The sequence below is a fragment of the Leptonychotes weddellii genome, chromosome 10, assembly GCF_054177405.1.
Source record: "Leptonychotes weddellii isolate Sample4059 chromosome 10, ASM5417740v2, whole genome shotgun sequence".
Classification (NCBI taxonomy): Eukaryota; Metazoa; Chordata; class Mammalia; order Carnivora; family Phocidae; genus Leptonychotes; species Leptonychotes weddellii.
Genome location: NC_138378.1, coordinates 109,131,873 through 109,149,337, shown reverse-complemented (window position 1 = coordinate 109,149,337; position 17,465 = coordinate 109,131,873). Strand labels below are relative to the sequence as shown.

The 17,465-nt window shown below is 59.3% G+C and overlaps 1 protein-coding gene across 3 annotated transcripts in view; it reads right to left on the bottom strand.

Annotated features, from left to right (window-relative positions):
- The window catches only part of HS1BP3 (HCLS1 binding protein 3), a 37,705-nt gene that overhangs the window by 7,011 nt on the left and 13,229 nt on the right, over positions 1 to 17,465 (bottom strand). Inside the window, exons 5-7 of one of the 3 annotated variants that reach the window (XM_006746270.3) lie at positions 7,906 to 8,066; positions 6,952 to 7,066; positions 1,117 to 3,251 (exon numbers count right to left, since the gene is read on the bottom strand). In XM_006746270.3, coding sequence (XP_006746333.2) covers positions 2,996 to 3,251; positions 6,952 to 7,066; positions 7,906 to 8,066 — 532 coding nt within the window. In that variant the 3' untranslated portion in view covers positions 1,117 to 2,995. Of the gene's footprint in view, positions 1 to 1,116; positions 3,252 to 5,402; positions 5,945 to 6,951; positions 7,067 to 7,905; positions 8,067 to 17,465 lie in introns of those variants that run through there. The other 2 variants (XM_081797133.1, XM_081797132.1) reach the window with 2 other exon arrangements.

The following is a 17,465-nucleotide window of genomic DNA, read 5'->3' as shown; positions in this document are numbered from 1 at the left end:
CAACACGGTGCCAAGGGGGCAGTGAGGCACTGAGGCCAGAGGGCCCTGAAAAGCGGCTGGACTTTTGCTCTCTTGTCTGTATCCAGTGTGAGGACTCGAGCTCTGGGGCAGCCGCCAGAGCTCGTGGAGGAGAAGGAATGTTCCGGACAGTTGCACGGACATGAACACGGGGCACCAGAGCTCAGAAAGGTGGGTGCTCCCCAGAGAGCCCCACTGCACAGCCTGGCAAGGCCAGGAGCTAGGAGGGGGACTTTCCAGCAGAACTGGAGTTCCTGGCTTCCCGAGAGGAACAATGCCGGGAGGGAAGGGGACTCCGGCCACAGATGGCGCATCCTGCCCATGGAGCTCCCAGCAGCTTCCAAAGGCCGCTGTCCCCCAGTTCCACCTCTCCGTTTTGTCTGGCGAGCTCTCAGCTACAGGCTCTTGGCTGTGGGGTCCTTCTCAGAAGAGCCCAACTGTTTGTCCTTGGGAGCCAAGACCCCAATTCAAGCTTGGCTACAAGAGCCAAACCCAAGTGGTGGGAGGAGGCCAGTGTTGGCCCACAGACTGCCCCGGCTCAGGGCCTCGCTGGCTCCTGGGGACTAGTTCTAGTTCTCCAGTGGCTGTCAGTCCGCACAGCCATCTGCCCAGGACCTCTGGGGTCCTGGCACAAAGCAGCATCTCAGACTCTGAGCTCCAGCAGGGGTGAGGAGGCCAGGACAGGTGTGTGTATGGAGGGGTGGGTTTACTTGATGTCGGAGCTTAAAGAGCCGAAGACCAGTCCAAGCCTAGGCCAGTCCCCACCATGAGGAGACGGTAAGCCCGGAGAAAGGAAGGGTCCTCTTTCCAGACTGTTTCCAAGCATCCTGGCTGGCCAGTTACTGACCCAATGATTCCTTTGGGGCCTGGGCCTCTGGCCCCTCTGCCTCAGTTTACACAGTGGAATTCTCCCTCTAGCCTCAACTCACCCTACCGAGCAGCAGCCTGGGGGCCTGGGTAGAGCCGTGGCAGACCCCAGGGTCCTTCCAGGGCAGCTCCCCTTGCCGAGCCCACTGTTAACAAGATAATCTCCCGCCCTCCCCAACATTCCCCATTAGTCCAGGCACAGAAAAAAACCACCATTAACAAATGCTGGAATGAGTCACTGACATGAACTTTATTAGATCACTGGGTGTCATGGGTTCACCAGATCACAGACCCGCGGTGGAGGACCAGCCACAGTTCGAGCATCATTATCCGGGGACGTGCACATCCTCACTTAAGTGTCTAGGAAGCACCAGGCCCCCAGGGAGGAGGCCAGTCTGCGTGGATGAACCCACACTGGAATGACCCCTTCCGGGCACCTGGCAGCTGAGCCCCCTGCTCCGATGTCACAGTCGCTGAGTGGTGGTGGCAGAACAGAGAGGCAGCCCTCCCCTCAGCACTCACTCCTTCCCAGGCCTTGCGGGGTGGGGGCGCCAAGGCCTGGCGCTGAAAGGGGAAGTGGAGTGGCAGGTGAGAGGAGCCCTGGAGCCTGCGCAGGGCCCTGGGGAGAGAGGCCTTGGAGCCCGGGTAAGGCAGAGAAGGTGTGCAGCTCTCAGACCTCACGACTGCCTACTTCCCGTCCCTCTGGCCCAGGCTGGGGGAGGGCAGCCTCCTCAGACTGGACAGCTGCTGAGGGTGCCGGGGTGCAAGAGACGCAGGACAGAGCAGAGGGGGTGGTCCCACGCCCTACGGGTCTGGGCACAGGGCAGGAGCAGGGTACTAGAGACTGATGGTGGCCAACAACCAGCTTGGTTGGGGGCCTCCCTCAGGGCTTGCGGTTGCCCCCGATCAGGAAAGCATCTGGGGTCCTACTTCCAAACCCCCTTCCAGGGTCCTTTCAAGCAGGAGAAGCCGAGGGACAACAGGGGTTGCGTTTCACTAAAAACCGTGTTTCATTAAAAACTAGTTCGGAACATGAAGAATATATTTAAAAAGATATTCTTTGCTCTATTAAACATCGTTCACTGAGAATTTCCTGAGCACTGTGCCATGCCTCGACCCGGGTGCCAGGGCGTGGGGGGTCCAAGGGAAGTCTAAGGCACTGGCCCTGCTCTGGCACAGGGCTCCTTCTCCCTGGAGAGACGGTCTCCACTGCTGAGAGGCCGGTGAACATGTCCAGATCTGGGGGACAGGGAAGGCCTGGCACCACCCACCTCTGGACAAAGTGCTCCAAGCAGTAGCCAGGAGCATCTACCTAGGCCCCCCGTGAGTAGGCCTAGCTGTAGGCCCAGGCAGTGTTCGGACCACGCTGCTCAGAGCTGCAAGGGTGGACACTGGCCATATGGCCAGAGGCCCCCGGAGGCCATGGTCTGGCCAGGTATTCCCTGGGAAAGGAGGGAGGACGACCAGGGGCTTGTCAGGCTGTCCACACCCGAGAGAGGCAGGGCTGGGCCTCGTGTCTCCCTCAAGATGGGCACATGGGAAGGTACCTTGCTTAGCACCTGAGGACCAGAGGCAGCTCAGGGACACTCCACCCAACCAGGCTCTCCCAGGTACCCCCTCAGCATCCATCCCCCGGGGACCCTCTCGGATCCTGCAGGCCCCCAGGAGCCACACTGCCCAGGGACTCCAGCCCCCACTCCCAGGCTGGGTGGACCCTCCCTGCTATGCAGTAGGCACGAATGGACACAAAGTTTCCCTGCCCTGAGTAGGACATCCCAGGGTCCCTGCAGTCTCAACTTCATCCCGGGGGCTGAGCTCCTGGTTAGCAAGGCACCCCACATGCTCTCCCCTCCACATCCATGTGGCTGAGACAGTTCGGGCTCCAATTCCTATGGTGACCTCTCTCTCTGTGCCCTGCAGGGTTCTATGACCCCACAGGCAAACAAGACAAGACAAAAACCCAAGGCAGTACAGGGGTCCTATGACCTGGGCGTCCACCCCCCTCCCCTGGGAACAGAGGTCCTGGCCCTGCAGGGCACAGGGCCCACCTCACCACATCGCTCCGGGGAGAGGCTCTGCCGGCCCAGGGCCAGTCCAGGGGGTGGGGGCGTCAGAAGAGGCTGGGGTCGGCCCGGCCGGGCGCATCGTGGTCCCGGATATACTGTAAGATGTCCATCTCATCCATGGCTTGAATCTGTTGCTGCTTCTGCTGCCCCACCACGGCCTCCGACAGGCCCACCCGGGGGGGGACAGCTGGCTTTCTGGGAAGCGCCAGCCTAGCGGCCACTGGCACTTCACACTCAGGCTGGGGCTTGGGGGTGGGCTCAGCCCCCAGGTTCAGAAGCTGGTCCAAGTCCTCTTCAACTCTAGGGAACCAGAGGGGAAGCTCTGAATATGACGGCCCCGAGGCAATGGCACCCCACTCCGGGGAGCGCGACAGGCCGCGCCCCAACCTCTCCTTTCTGCCAGCCTGCCCCACAGCCCCACAGCACAGGGGGAGCAGAGCCGGCCCCTCGCAGCCTCTGGAGGGCTCTGCTTTTCACGTGGTCCCCCTCTAGACGATGGCCCTTTAGGGGACTTGTCCTTCAACCTCTCAAGAAGTAAGAGTAACAGCTGCTGGATGCAGAGCTCCCGCTCCGTGCCAAGCAGCCCAGACACAGTATCTTGTTTTATCCCCAAGCCCTTTGGGGGTACAGCTGCTGTCCACCCTGCAGACGTGCAGGCTCAAGCCCCAGGCCGAGCTGCCCGTGAGATGACCGCGTGTGATGCTGCCTGAGTCAGGACTAGGGCGTCTGACTTCAGAAGCTGAGCCCTCATCTGGACCAAGTTCAGCCCGAGAAAGACTAAATGAGGGGATCTGACCATGGTGGGGTGGGGCTGCCCATCCACGGTGCCCACTGTGGGCCACCCGGGTGCTAGACAGAGCCTGCCGAGAGCGGAGCCATGGTCCCGGACCTGAGAGCCCACCGTGCGGTGGGACTAAAGCCTGCAGCAGGGGGACGGTCACACAGGACCCGCCCCAGGTACCGGACGGCGGTTGAGCAAAGCAGACCACAGCCCAGCTCTGCCCTCTTTGCCTGAGGAGCACCTCCTGCCAGTTCCTGGCGGAAGAACTCCATTTGGTCTGGAACCAGGAGACAGAAGGAGACCCAGGGATGGGGGCAGGGGGGAGTCTGGTAACACTATCGTAGGGGCTTTCACAGAGTCACACGGAAAATTCCCTTTGAAATCCTAGGGCCAATTTTTGAATTCTTAAAAGAGGATTCCTGGCCCTTTACATGCTTCCTAAACCAGCGACCAGCAGAGACATCCGCACAAGTGCTGCCCACACCTGGGCAAGGTGTCTAAGGGCATCTCAGTAGGCTGCATGGGGACAGGGGAGGAGGGTTCAGGTGCCGGAGGCAGAAGACCCCGGTGTCCCCAACCGCGAGACAGTAACGGCGGCATCACCCAGCAAGGGCTGCAGAGCCGCCGTGGGCCCGGGAAGCACAGCACCGAGCCCGGAGCGCAGTTCCGTTTCTCTCCCACTACGCTTTCACCAGCGGCCTTGGGTCCGCTTCATCACGCTCCTTCCCTGGTCCTCAGTCTCCCCATCTGTCAATGGGATCCAGCTCAGACATGGGCCGGCCTAGGAAGAGGCCTGTTTGGGCGTGGCGTGCCCAGCACCACCCTGCCTGCCAAGTACCAGCTGCCAGAGGAGCTCCGGGTCACTGCCTGCGGCGGGGCAGAGACCCCAAAAGCAGAAGTCAGAGCCTCTGCGGATGGCAGAGATGTCCTTCCAGTCCAGACCGAGAGGGCCTGGCCCAAGCCAGGCCTCCGAAGAGAGGTAGCTGTCTTGGGCTTGCGGCAATCCCCCCAAGTGTAACCCAGCATGGGCTGCTCCTGACCAGACCCCCCAAGCAGCAGCTCTTCCCTGAGCTCCCCACGGCAGGTGCTGGCTCCTCCTGCATCCTCCACCGGAGCTGGAGCCCAGGGAAAGCTTGGGGGGCACTGAATTATCTGCACGCAGGGGCCCGTAGGGAAACAGACCAGCAGCTAACAGCCCATGTCAGCGTCCACGATTTATACAGCTGGGGCAAACACTGCTGGGAACTCACCAGAAGCTGCTGAGGTGGTGGGGGGGCACCCCTTCCCACGTGCTCTATTTGTACCCAGGCACCCTGAGTCACGGCTGGAATTGGGTCCCACTAACGCAAGGTCCGGCTCCCAAGGAGAGGCTGCGGGGAGCTCCAAAGACCCCAGCCCCACTCCCCCTCCCCAGGCCCCTGCAGGGGACAGGCCACCCACTGGCCTGGCTGCTCAGCAAGAGGGAGCTGAGGCTTGTCAGACTCCAGCACCTGCCGGGCACAGCGCTCCGGGGGGCTTCAGGCTCGCTGATGGCCACGATGGCATGAACAGACGCGTGACAGCATCGGTGAATGAATGAGCATCAGGAAGCTTTTTTATCACAAGCAACCCCGATCGCTGCCCGGAGAGTCACAGGGCCAGCACAAAGGCGAATAGAACCCGGCTCCCGCTCTCCGAACGTGAATTCTTCATCACCAGCTGTGTGGCAGAGTGAAGGCAGGGCCACGGACACCCGTTCTCCAGTAACCCCCAGAGGGCTCTGGGGGATGCCAAGAAGCACGCCAAAGGGAGAGGGTCCCCGAGACCAACGGGAACGTGCAGTACCCCACGCTGCTTCCCACTCATGCCCTCAGAGTCCTGCTGAACACTGGTATTGCCCCAGCCATCCGGCCACAGAACCCCCTTGAAGGCAACACCGGAGTTCTGCAGAACGCGGGTCGGGAGGCGCTGGTGTCAGACTCAGAAGGAACCGTGCCAGCGCAGTCCCCGGGGAATGGCCTCCCTGGGACGCACTGAGTCCTGGAGATGGCGGAGCCTCCCCGGGCAGGGCGCACTCAGGGGGGCCCTGCCGCCCTCCTCACGGCTGAGTCTGCTTCCCCGTGCCTCAGTCTCTCCTCTCAAGACAGCACCGCCCCAGCTTCTCCCAGCCTGCCGGGGCGGTCAGGGCCGAGGACACAGATGACAGTGAAGAGACGCCAGGGGCCACGGGGAGCTGTAAAGACGAGACAGCGTTCGCTGTGACCCAGGCATTGACAGGGCTGCCTAACAGCCGAGGCTGCTAACGAGGGCGCAGATGACAGCCTCTCGGCACCACATAACCGTTCCTGGAAAGACACAGCTTGGCCTCCCGTACACCGCTGAGCAAGGCTGCGTTCTGGGGGCACGGATGACGCAACGGAGACGCACAGTCCCAAGCACGCGGAGAGCGCAGCCGGCACACGCCGAAGCCTGGGGAGCGCTGCCGGCCCGGGGCGGGAGGCAGATCTCCCAGCCTCCTCTCCTCTAAGTGCTTCGAGAGTCCTGGAAGGAGCAGGGAGGACAGGACACAGGCCGGTGTCCTGTCCTCCAGTTGGGGGAGCCGTGGCCTTGGACCAGTTACCTCTCCCACACTCTGCTCTCTAAAACAGAGATCGAGCCTAGGTGGGGGGCCGTCGTGAGGATGAAATCGGGCCGCGTGTGGAGTCTAGCACACAGACCACGGCAAGTGCTCTGAATAGGTGCTGGCACTTGTCCACCCACCTCCGCGGAACAGACTACGCCTCACACTCCCTTCTCCAGCCCGCGCTGGGACCCTGCCGGGACTGGCCGCGGTCCGGCACATCTGCACTTTGCTCCCCCCAGGAGGGCTGTGTGCTACCAAGAACCCATCTTAGTTGTTCCCAAACCCACTTATGCCAATTATACTTGCTCTTGCAATTATATAGTTTAATTATTCTTCACATAAACTATAAAAGTGTGAACATGGAAAGGAAAAGACTTGTATTCATGAAGTTCTTTCTGGAACCTGCAGGGCTGCGTGGGGCTGCGGCCCACCCCCACCCCAGCCCCCCCCACTGCCTCCCGGTCAGCGCCCACCCACAGGCTCCTGCCTCGGAGGGGCCAAGATGGCCTCCCTTGGAGGCCGAAGCTGGGAGATGCTCCCACACAGGGACAGGTCCCTGGCTCTGTCTAGGCTACTCTCAGGGCTGGCGGAGAAGCACCGAAAGGGACAGGTGGTACCTGAACAGCTCCGCGTGGGACATGGGCCCTCCACTCTCACTGGCGGCAGGCAGCAGTAAGGGGTCACCCAGAGGGACTGCACCGCCGAGGTCAGGATCTTCAAACAACTTCAGGGCTGTGGGGAAGGGAGGAGCAGAATGGTCCAGAGGACGTCCTGGCCCGTCCTCAGCTGCCAAGAGGGTACAGGTGGAGACAGCCTCGCCCAGCCTCCTGGCCCAGCCTGGAGACAGTGGGCAAGGGAAAAGGCTGAGCACAGAGAACCCGAGGAAGAGGCCCAGGTGGGGAAAGAGGGCAAGGGACAGCACTCAAAGGCGACGCTGAAATTGTCAGGACATGTCCTCAGAGCCGTGAGGCCAGGACTGTGTCTGTCTCATCGGTGTGTTCTCAGGCTCAGCACAGAGTCTGGCCCTCAGTGGGTGGTCACCAAGTGCTGGCTGGATTAATGGGGGACAGCATTTGTCCATCCTGAATGAGGACCCAGGTGGGGTGACAAAAGGTCAGACCCAGGGACAAGTACAGAAGTCCCAAGGCTGCTCGGCTTTCCCCTTTCCGACTCTGCACAGGACCCTCCAGTGGGGTTTATTCAGGTCACACAAAATCTCTCATTAGAATCCAAATCGTACAGAGCCCCAGCACACCTGGGTGGTTGCATCTCCTTCCCAGACAGTGCCCACATCTGGCCACTGGAATGACAAAGATGCCACCTCCTCTTCCATGGGATGATCAGAATAAACATACAGCCCTGCAATGTTCCAGGCTATGGGGACACAAAGTGCAAGACTAGATTTCTCCAGCAGAAAATCTCCATAACCTGAGTGTGTACCACGTCGAAACAGGACAAGGAGAAGATTTCCACTGTGCTCACATGGGCAGGTCCAAAACCACTTACAAAAGGCTGGTTGGGTCACTGAGCGGACACCCAGAGTGAAGGAAATGCCTGGAGGCTCTACTTACGGTCCTGGAGGGGCATGTCCTCTGCGGGGCGCTGCGGGGAGAGCTTCGTGCTTGGGCCGAAGAGCCCCTCATCAGGGTCCACCTCCTCATCAAAAATGGTGAGTCGGGGTGAGGGTTTAGGCTTCACAGCCACTTCAGGGCGTTTCTTGGACTTCTTAGAGCTACGGAATCACAGACACAGCTCAAGGTTAGGACTTTTCATGAGAGCCCCGCCGGCTGGCGCAGGTGGCCTGGTCAGAGCCACGCAGGCGAGGTGAGCCTGAGCTTGTGTGAAGAAGGAACTTTCAGGTGCCCTGAGGTGTGAGGCCCTGCTAGCAGAAGCGGCTGAGCCCTGTGCTCCGTCAGGGTGTGCGGGAGGAGCAGGGAAATGTCTGAACGAACCAGATGACTGCCGGACAGCTCCCCGCCCAGAAGGGCCAGCCAGGACTCAGGCCTGCCCGCATGAGCACCGGGCAGAGAAGCTGCTCTCCTTCTGGACGCTGTGGGGGCCAACGGCCCCTCGTGCTCCCAGGGCCAGGCTCAGTCACTTCACAGCCACTTGGAAAGGGGGGTGGACGTAGTCTGAGGCTGGGAACAGGTGGTACCCAGGGACCAGCAGAAAGCAGCCTCGAGAAGTGAAACCTCCGTCACTCCAGCAAACACTTCAGTCCCACTGAGCGAACCCCACCTCCTTCAGGAAACCTCTCTGGCTACTCAGAGCCCCACTGGCTCTGTCACCCCCACCAAGGTCCCTTGATGTCTCATTCATCCACTGGCCAAGGTCCTGCCTTGGACCAGATGGTGCTTCGGAAAACTGGGAGAGGGCACGCCGGAGGCTTCTGGGCCACGGGACTGCATCCTTTCCTGCCCCGGGTGGTGGTGACACAGAGCGCATGGAAGCCTTTACAGACTCGAACCCTGCAGGTCTGCATACATAAATCACATGGCGAATAAATAAACAAACCTCGTTTTACTTTAACACAGCGATCCAGTCCCTGCTGTGGATGCCAAAATTAGCCATTATAAGGTTCCAGCAAATAGTGAAAATACGCTTTTTACTGGAAACAGGATTTCTGGTGTGCCCGTCTCCCTGGCAGGCAGATCCACTGGACAGAGGTCACCGTCTGAGCGCCTGTTGGCAACACAATGTGGGAAATTGCAGAAGCCCTGCCCGCCTTGATGGCACCGACCAACCAGCGGCAGATGGACAGAACGGCAGGCGGCCCTGGGTGCTGGAGGGCAGGGTGCTCAGAGGCGACCATTCCCACGTTTGGCTGCAGACTTCCGGTAGAATCTCAGGCTCAGCTGAGATGGGAGAAGCTACGGGAGCTGGAAAGGCACCCGCTGCTGGGTCACACCTCCAGGATGGAGCACACCTATGCACTCAGGGCCGAGGCCCCACTCACGGTCCTGTGCTCTTGTCCCCTTGAATTGTCCCCATAGCAGGGAGGAGATGCAGGATGGGGTGAGGACAACAGGCTTGGGCCTACACATTTCGAGGACGAGATGGAGAGCAGAGGCTCAGTGGCAAGATTGTGCCTGGAAGTCCCAAGCGCCCCTGTCCCTGCTTCCTCCATCCTGGGCACAAGCCAGACAGGCTCAGGGCACAGACCCCTAGGGACACGCCTCTGCTTTGGTGCCACCCCCCGGGCCCTGCTTGTGGTGCTGGGCAAGGTGGAAGGAGCCAGGCCTTCTCCCTCATCACAGCGAGTGCTTTCCAGAAACTTCAGCCATGCCACCTCACACACCCTGAAGGGCCAAGGTAGCCTGCTCCGACAGGGACACCTGCTTTTAGTTTCACAGATCAGGCCGAGCCAGTTCGCCTTCATGACCCCTGGGAAGTGGGTACCAATGACAGGCCATGCCCCTCGAGGCAGGCCAGCCAGAGACGGCCCTAGCTGAGAGCTACGGGGTCAGAACCCCAGGGCCGGCCCAGGAAGCTGTGTTGGACTCTCCGAGGAATCTGGAGCCACTGGCCCAGCCCGGGGCCTGTGGGTTCTGCCCCACTGCTGCCCTCAGTCACCCAACAGCCAGCCCTCACCTGGCGCCCTGGAGCAGGGGGCCAGAGACTTCCCACGGACCAGAAATCAGAGGACGGAAAGGAGGAAACTGTCTGGAGAACAAAGGAAGTGAGAGAACAAACGTGATGAATTCTGTCTGGAGAAGCTTCAGAGATCTCAGTGATTTCCCTTCTTACACCTACTTCTGGTTCTGAGGACACAGGTTAGGCCAGACTTTCCTGCTATGTGAATTTTCCTCTCAAATTGGATGAATGATCTTGTTTTTCTCCCCAGAGACATTTCTGATCTTTCATTGTCTTGAACTGACATAAAGTGAATCTATGGCTCGTGGGGCCGTTCAGTCGGGCACCCTCTGTACTCTACCCCATCCACCCAGGCCATCCTCCGTCCCCAACTCTCCCTGACCGTCTCCAGGGGACACAAAGAACAGGCAGGAAATATGGAGCACTGACAGCTCAAAGCCCCAGGGTCCTGCTCTGGTCGGCCCCCGATCTTTAGTCTCTGGGACACGAGAGTGTGCCTGGTCCAGAGCAGACGCTCAATAGATACTGGATGAAAGAAGGATGGAGGGATGAAAGGAAGGAAGGAGGGGAAAAGGGAAGGACAGACGAATGAACAGACAGATGGACACAGATGATAGTACATCTCTTGTCCAGACTGATCTCTACCTGCTCCTCCAGGAAGAGTGGAAAGGGCATGAAGACGGGGTTCCCAGCACCAGTCGGAGACAGAGACGGTACCTGGAAGGCTTTGCTCCTCCGAAGCTGGTCTCCTCACCCGCCCTCAGCCACTCTGTACGCAGCAGGTGTGTTCACTCCGAACGCCCTCTGTGACCCAGCACTCACGAAGCACCTCCCATGCGCACCTCCGGGCTCAGCAGTGTCCCCAGACGCTCACAGCTGAGACTCAGAGGCCCATAAACCCCTCATGACCACACAGGGCACCAGTTCCGGAATACGCGGAGCACAGGGGAAGGATCCAACCCAGCCCTAGGGCTTCCTGGAGAAGGCAAAGCGAAACAGACATGGACTCAGGCAGAGGAAGTGAGCCCCTCATCTGTGGGGGTCTGCCAGGGGCATGGCTTGGGCATGATCAGGAACCGGGTCCCCAGGGCAGCTTGGCTCACGGTCCATGGAGAAATGATGAGGGCCTGGCCTGGGGGAGCACTGCAGTGTGACGGGGAGACGGGGAGACAGGGTCAGGGGGAACGTCAGAAGGCAAAAGAGCTCCTAGAACATTTGGACTGTGAAGTGATCAGTGAGCAGAAGGGGTGTGTCTAGAATGATGCCAGACTTCTGGCCTCAGGGAGAGGTCAGGCGTGTCCTGGGTAAGGTGTGTCTAAGCCCAGTTTCTTCCCCTCATTCACAGACTGCATGAACGAGGACTCAGGCTGCATACACGGGCTGCAGCCCTGCCCGCCCCCACCAGCCCTGTCCCTGCTCTACTCCTGCCCACTGTCTGCGGGTTGCGCCGCCCAACTCTGCCGTGCCCATCTGCCACCCGCCGCTGCACCACGATAAAGGATGCTTCTCTTCTCCCTTCGGCGAAGGGCGGGCCAACAGGATTAGACTCTTGTCACCAGGGCTAGGGCAACGGGGCACGGAACAGAGAAGTGAGCGGTGGACAGACCTCCTGGTAAGCAGGAAGGAGGTCACCTGAACCTGGGCAGGCTCGAGCCCGGCACAGGTGGCATGGGGGGAGGGGGTGGGAGCAGGCGTGTGGAAGCAAGTCCCTGTAGCATGCAGGTCCAGCTCTCCTGCTTCGTGTGCCTGATGGCAGACAGCGGTCCAGGGCGGGCCACATCATGCGGGTGGAGCAAACTGGAGGGTGGCGGCCCGGCGAGGCCGACAGCTCCCACAGTCCAAGGAGCAGCCCTGCTCACGGGGCTCAGGGAGTTGTGGCGACAGTGACGGACAAACGACGGCAGCCCCCCCTCCAGCCACCCAGGGGGTCTGTGTCCGTGTTCCCGGATGCACCTGCCCCCCTGGCCGACCACCGAGGGGCACCAGCTGCCCAGGACCTGTGTCACTTGAGTTGCGGGAGCATCTCCTGGACGAAACAGAAGGTGCTGGATCCTTCTGAAGCCAAGACTCACAGACAGCACGACTTACCTTCCAAGCCAGGGTGATGTTTAACCAAATACAGAAGTCAACCTTCTTTCCAATCATACAATGTTCCTGCTTTCCAATAAAGTATTTTTCATTTTAAAATTTTAAATTCAGTTTCTTTTTCACTGAGGGAAAATCTTCAGAGTGCCCATAAATGAGCTTTTGTGAAATGCTATTTGTAGTAGTACCAGGCCTCGGGGCCTCCACGATGACCCAGTCATCAGCATGGTGCGGCTCATGGAAGACAGGCAGCCGCCCCGGGAGCTGGGCCAGCCTCCCCGGACGGGAGCTTCGGGGAAGCGCTGGACGGGGGCTGAGCAGAGTCGGGAAAGCGGCGCTCCAGGCAGAGACCGGCCCGGCACAAAGGCCAAGGTGGGAAGCGCCAAGTGGCCAAGAGCCGGGCAGCAGGCACACGGGGGAGGAGAGTCTGAGGGGAAGTCGGGGCACAGCCCAAAGGGCCTGGGGAAGAGTCTGGCCTTTTTGTTCCGGGTAAGCAGCCCTGGAGGGGGAATGCCAGGGAATCCACATATGACCTCAGGCCAGTCATTCACTTCTCTGGGTCTGTTCCCTTAGCTCTTGCATGGGAGTAAGGAATGCTCTGGAAGCTGGAGCCCACATGCAGACTGGCACAGGGCACAGTGGGAGCCCGATGCTGACAAGGTTCACATCATGTTTCCGCCCCTCGAGGGACTTTATTCTGGGCCCTAAATAAATAAACAAGGCCTGCCTGGTAAACACCCATCATTTGCTGTAGCCCCAGGGTCACACTCAAGGATCTTTCTCAACAGCCGGAGCCTGACTCCCCAGGCCACTGAGCCTCACCTGAGGGCTCACTGACCAGGCCCTCATGATGCCCCTGCCCTCTCAGCTTGTGCGTGCTGACGTTTCTTCTCTGCACGGGGGCCAAACCCTGCCCCTCACCTAGCACACACCTGCACCACCACTGAACCAGGCTGGTCTGGGTGCAGGGGGTCCGCCCCCCACTGCTGGAAAGCAAGGACCCAGCTCTGGCCGCACCCGAAGTGCCCCGAGAGACCGAGTATACAAATGCGCAGAGCAGAGGTCAGACAGACCTGTGTCCCACACCCTGCAGCAACCAGCCCAGGAAATCAAACCACAGCTCTGCGGCTAGGGCCCGCGATGGCCAGGGCTTGATCGATAACTGCCAGCTACCCTAATCTTTACCCTGGTTTCCCTCTTCATAGGACCAGCCAGAGCAGGCCAAATATGCTCCCCCAACCGATCGCAGGGCGTGCAGGATGCCCCACCTCCAGGCGGCAGCCTCCCTCGCCACCAGCCACCAGCTGGGGCATACCCGAGCCTTCTCTTTCCCACTAGGAATCGTTCCTACTCCCAGCCTGCCTCCGAGTCTCCGCTAAATGCAGGTCTGGCGGCTGACCCCTTCCTTGCTATGGCCAGCTCTCAATCAAGGCCTCTGCCTGTTTCTCACTTGGGCCGTCTTGGTTTCTTCCCACATCCCCGGTGACACTCCAAATGCTCACGTGACCCCTGAGGCCTGGCAGTCCCTGCGATTGCAAAAACCCATCATCCCCATCACCCACCCCAGAGAACACATGGACGAGGGCTGGGAAACTGGCATGCTGGCCCAAAAGGGGTCTTAGCCTGGAGGGAACAGGCAAGGTCCTGCCCGGAGCCCCACGGTGCGTGACTGGGTGCGTGACTGGGTGATCTTGGGCAGGTTCCCGAGTAATAACCACGAAGACACTGGATTTGCCCTCCAGTCCCTCAGGTGAAAGGCTCTGTCTGTCATTCTAATGCTCTTCCTTGGGGGCAGCCTGAGGCAGGCGGATGGCAGGTATGACCTCCCAAGATTCCAATCCCCAGGGACTGTCCCTTCAATCCCACGAGGGAGAGCCAATCAAGCCGGCTGCTGGGGAGCCAGGCTGTGGGAGGCGGCCCTGCCGCCTGGCTGCAGCAAGTCCCACAGCTTGTACTGGGCGCTGGGAGCCGCATTCCACCACAGGAAATGGGAAGGCTGCCTTTACTTCAAACAGCCCAGGGCTTCCTCAGAGCAAAGCTGAAGTAGCGATAATAACACACAAAGGAAATTTCCTATACTACGTCTCACTTTATCCTTCTACCACTGGGGCTGGACTTTGTCTTTCATTTTTAAAGAGAGAAACTGAGGCGCTAAGATGTTCAACAACGTGCCCAGTGCCCTCTGGGATTTGAACCTGGGACTGCCTGCCTCTAATTCTGCTCTGGGCTGACCGCACACCCAGCTTTCCCAGTGGCTTTCAGACCATGCTCGAAGGGCCTCGGCCTTCCACGGAGCCACTCAGGGCCACGGGGAGGTGAGCTGAGGCCGAGGGGGCAGACATCCAGTCTCTACTCCTGTCCCAACCGGGCCAATTCTCCCTCAGGCTGTTTGATACACACTGGGGCTCTGTAGGAATTTCTCCCGCACTGAAATTTTTACTACTGGATTTAAAAAGTGGACAACGGATGCCTGGGGGGCTCAGTCGGTTAAGCATCTGCCTTCGGCTCAGGCCATGATCCCAGGGTCCTGGGATCGAGTCCCACATCGGGCTCCTTCCTCGGGGGAAACCTGCTTCTCCCTCTCCCTCTGCCGCTCCCCCTGCTTGTGCTCTCTCTCTCTGACAAATAAAGAAATAAATCTTCAAACTATCACCTTAAAAAAAGAAACAAAGAAGTAGAAAGCACCGCCACACTGTTCATCCAGGCCAGTCTTTGTGCGCTAACATGGATGGGGAGATCCAGTCAGTAGAGCACATGCTGCCGCCCTAATGAGGGATGTGGTGGTGACCAGCAGGACGTCTGTCACCGTGCCCCCTGCATTCCTCATTGATTTTGGTCCCAGGCCAGGCCAGGGCTGAGTGCTGTCCGCAGAGGTACACGACAAGGCCCGCCAGCCCTGGCTCCTGGCCCTCCTGTGACCCGGAGAACCGCTCCTGGCAGATGGCAGGTGGAAGGGGGGCCCCCAAGAACCCCTGAGCCCACCCTCCTGGAAGCCCCGCGGCCAGTGAACCTGCTGCTCCTGCCTCATTGCCCTCCTGCCATATCCCAGGCTTTCAGCAACTTTGGTTTCTGGGGCTCCTCAAGTGTGAATTTCCCCATGAATCACTAAAGAACTCCCGGGAGCCCCAGTCCAAGGGGGCCTCTCATGCACTCCAGGGTGCTGCAGGGTTCCCAGCGGGCCTGCTACCTCGGCGGGGGCCAGAACACCAAAGGCGTCCAAGCCCGCGAGCGAGGCGGCCGAGAAGCCGCGGCTGTGCATCTCCCCAGGTGCGGCTGAGACCACCTGCACACCCCGCCGTGGCCCACCTGGGGGACATCTTGCTTCCAAATCTCAGAAATAGTAGTTTTGTGTGGCGACTGATGGACTTGGCAACTAACCTTATTGTGGTCACTACTTCGCGATATATACGCGTATTAAGTCACACCGTACACCTTAAGCTCACACAGTGCTATATGCTGATTAGTTCTCGATAAAGCTGGGGCAGAAATCAATAAATCTCCAACGGGAGCAAGTCTGGGGGTACCTGGCAGTGTGCCGGGAGGTCTTCAAAACCACAGGGTCATCCCAGAGCAGTGATTTTATCTAAACGTAGGCAGTAAGACATTTTTATACTAAAATGCGTATTATTCTTTTGTGAAGATAAAGCAACATTTGTATAAACAATTGTGACAAAATACATGATTCACACTTCAAAAAAAGGTCCAGCTTCCCCGCTGGAGGCTGCACAGGACACTGGGCGGTGGCCCCCCTTCTGTGAGCAGAGAGCGGGAAGTCCAGCCTCGAGGGAAGGCATGTCCATGTAGGAATCAGCCTGTCCCTCGGGGTGCTGAGGATCCTCCCGGACTGGGGGTTGGATAGGGTGGGTGCTCCCTGGGCACCAGAGGAAGGGGTGGGAGGCAGCAGCCTCGCAGGTACGCAGGGTTTGCAAAAGCAGAGAGGTCTTCCCAAAAGAGAGGGATTAAGTCCCTAAAGAATCCTTCACTGGAGGGGCACAACCAAGGCCCCCGGGCCAAAGCTTCCAGGAACTGGCTCTAGGGCAGTTATCTGGGGGGAAAAGCTCCATACACAATAAAGTTCCTCACTGCCTGTAATAGCAAAAACCCTCAGAAAACACCCAAACGCCCCCAGGCAAGCGCCTGACAATGCCACTTAGAACGCATCGACCCTGTGGACTAGCACAAAGTTAAGAACGTAGAAGTCTACTTACTGATCTGGAAAGACCCAGTATATAAGCTGAGAATAAGCAAATTATGGAATGGTGCACACAACGCAGCCCCATTTGGGGTTACGAGAAACGTACATCCAGAGCGTATTCCTTCAGGGAGAAAGGCCTTTTCACTGTGTTTTCAGATTTTCTGTTACCAGTCGTGTATTATTCAAGTTACGATTAAAGATGTTCCTAACAGGGTATTTCCAGCAGAAGGCAGAACTATTCTGGTAGAACTTCATCTTTCTCAGAAGTGCGAAGTCTCGAAAACAGAGAGCAAAACCCGAAAACTCTGTGGGAGAGGAGGGGACCAAGAGAGGACGCGGAGAGAAGAGCCAGCGCAAGAGGCATGTGCGCTCTGCGTGCAGTCCGCGGGTCACCCCAGCACGAGGCTGCTCCAAACCCTGCGGACAGGGGAGCAGCAGGGCCAGGACGGGCCGGCCAAAAGCTCCTTCTGTCTCAGGGCGCTCAGCACTGTGCAGCAACTTGCCTTTGCCCCTAATCAACACCAGGTTTAAGAGACAAAGAAAAGCCAGGCCAGTCCCAGCACGGGGCTTTGTGCTGGCCGGCCCCCCCTTCCAGCAGCCTTGTGGTAGGGCAACAGCGCCCCGCCGGGCCCACGGCAGGAAGGACGGACGGACGCCCGCGCCCTGGAACCGAGTCTGCTCCAGAAAGCCAGGCCCAGATGGGCGCTTGCTGGCGGGGGCTGGGCGCTCAGCTGGGGCAGCGGGGTGCCGCATCTGCAGGGCAACTGAGGGCCCTGGGGGGGCGGAGAAATATGCATGCAATGCCCACGTCTCCTGCGAAAACCACAATGCTCCCCACTCCCCACTAAAGCCAGGGTGGGCAGCCTGTTCAAGAGTCAACAGGCCCAGGGCGCCTGGGCGGCTCAGTTGGTTGAGCGACTGCCTTCGGCTCAGGTCATGATCCTGGAGTCCCAGGATCGAGTCCTGCATCGGGCTCCCTGCTCGGCGGGGAGTCTGCTTCTCCCTCTGACCCTCCCCCCTCTCATTTGCTCTCTCTCTCTCTCAAATAAATAAATAAAATCTTAAAGAAAAAAAAAAAAAAGAGTCAACAGGCCCATCTGGGTGCCCCAGGAGAGGACACGGGTGGGGGGGCTGCCACCTGCAAGGCTCCGCCAAGTCCCTGCTCAACTGTCCTCAACGTACCCATCTGTGAAAGGGGGATAATCCCAGTGCTCTGCCCACCTCCCACACTGCAGAATGACTGGAATCAAAGGGCAG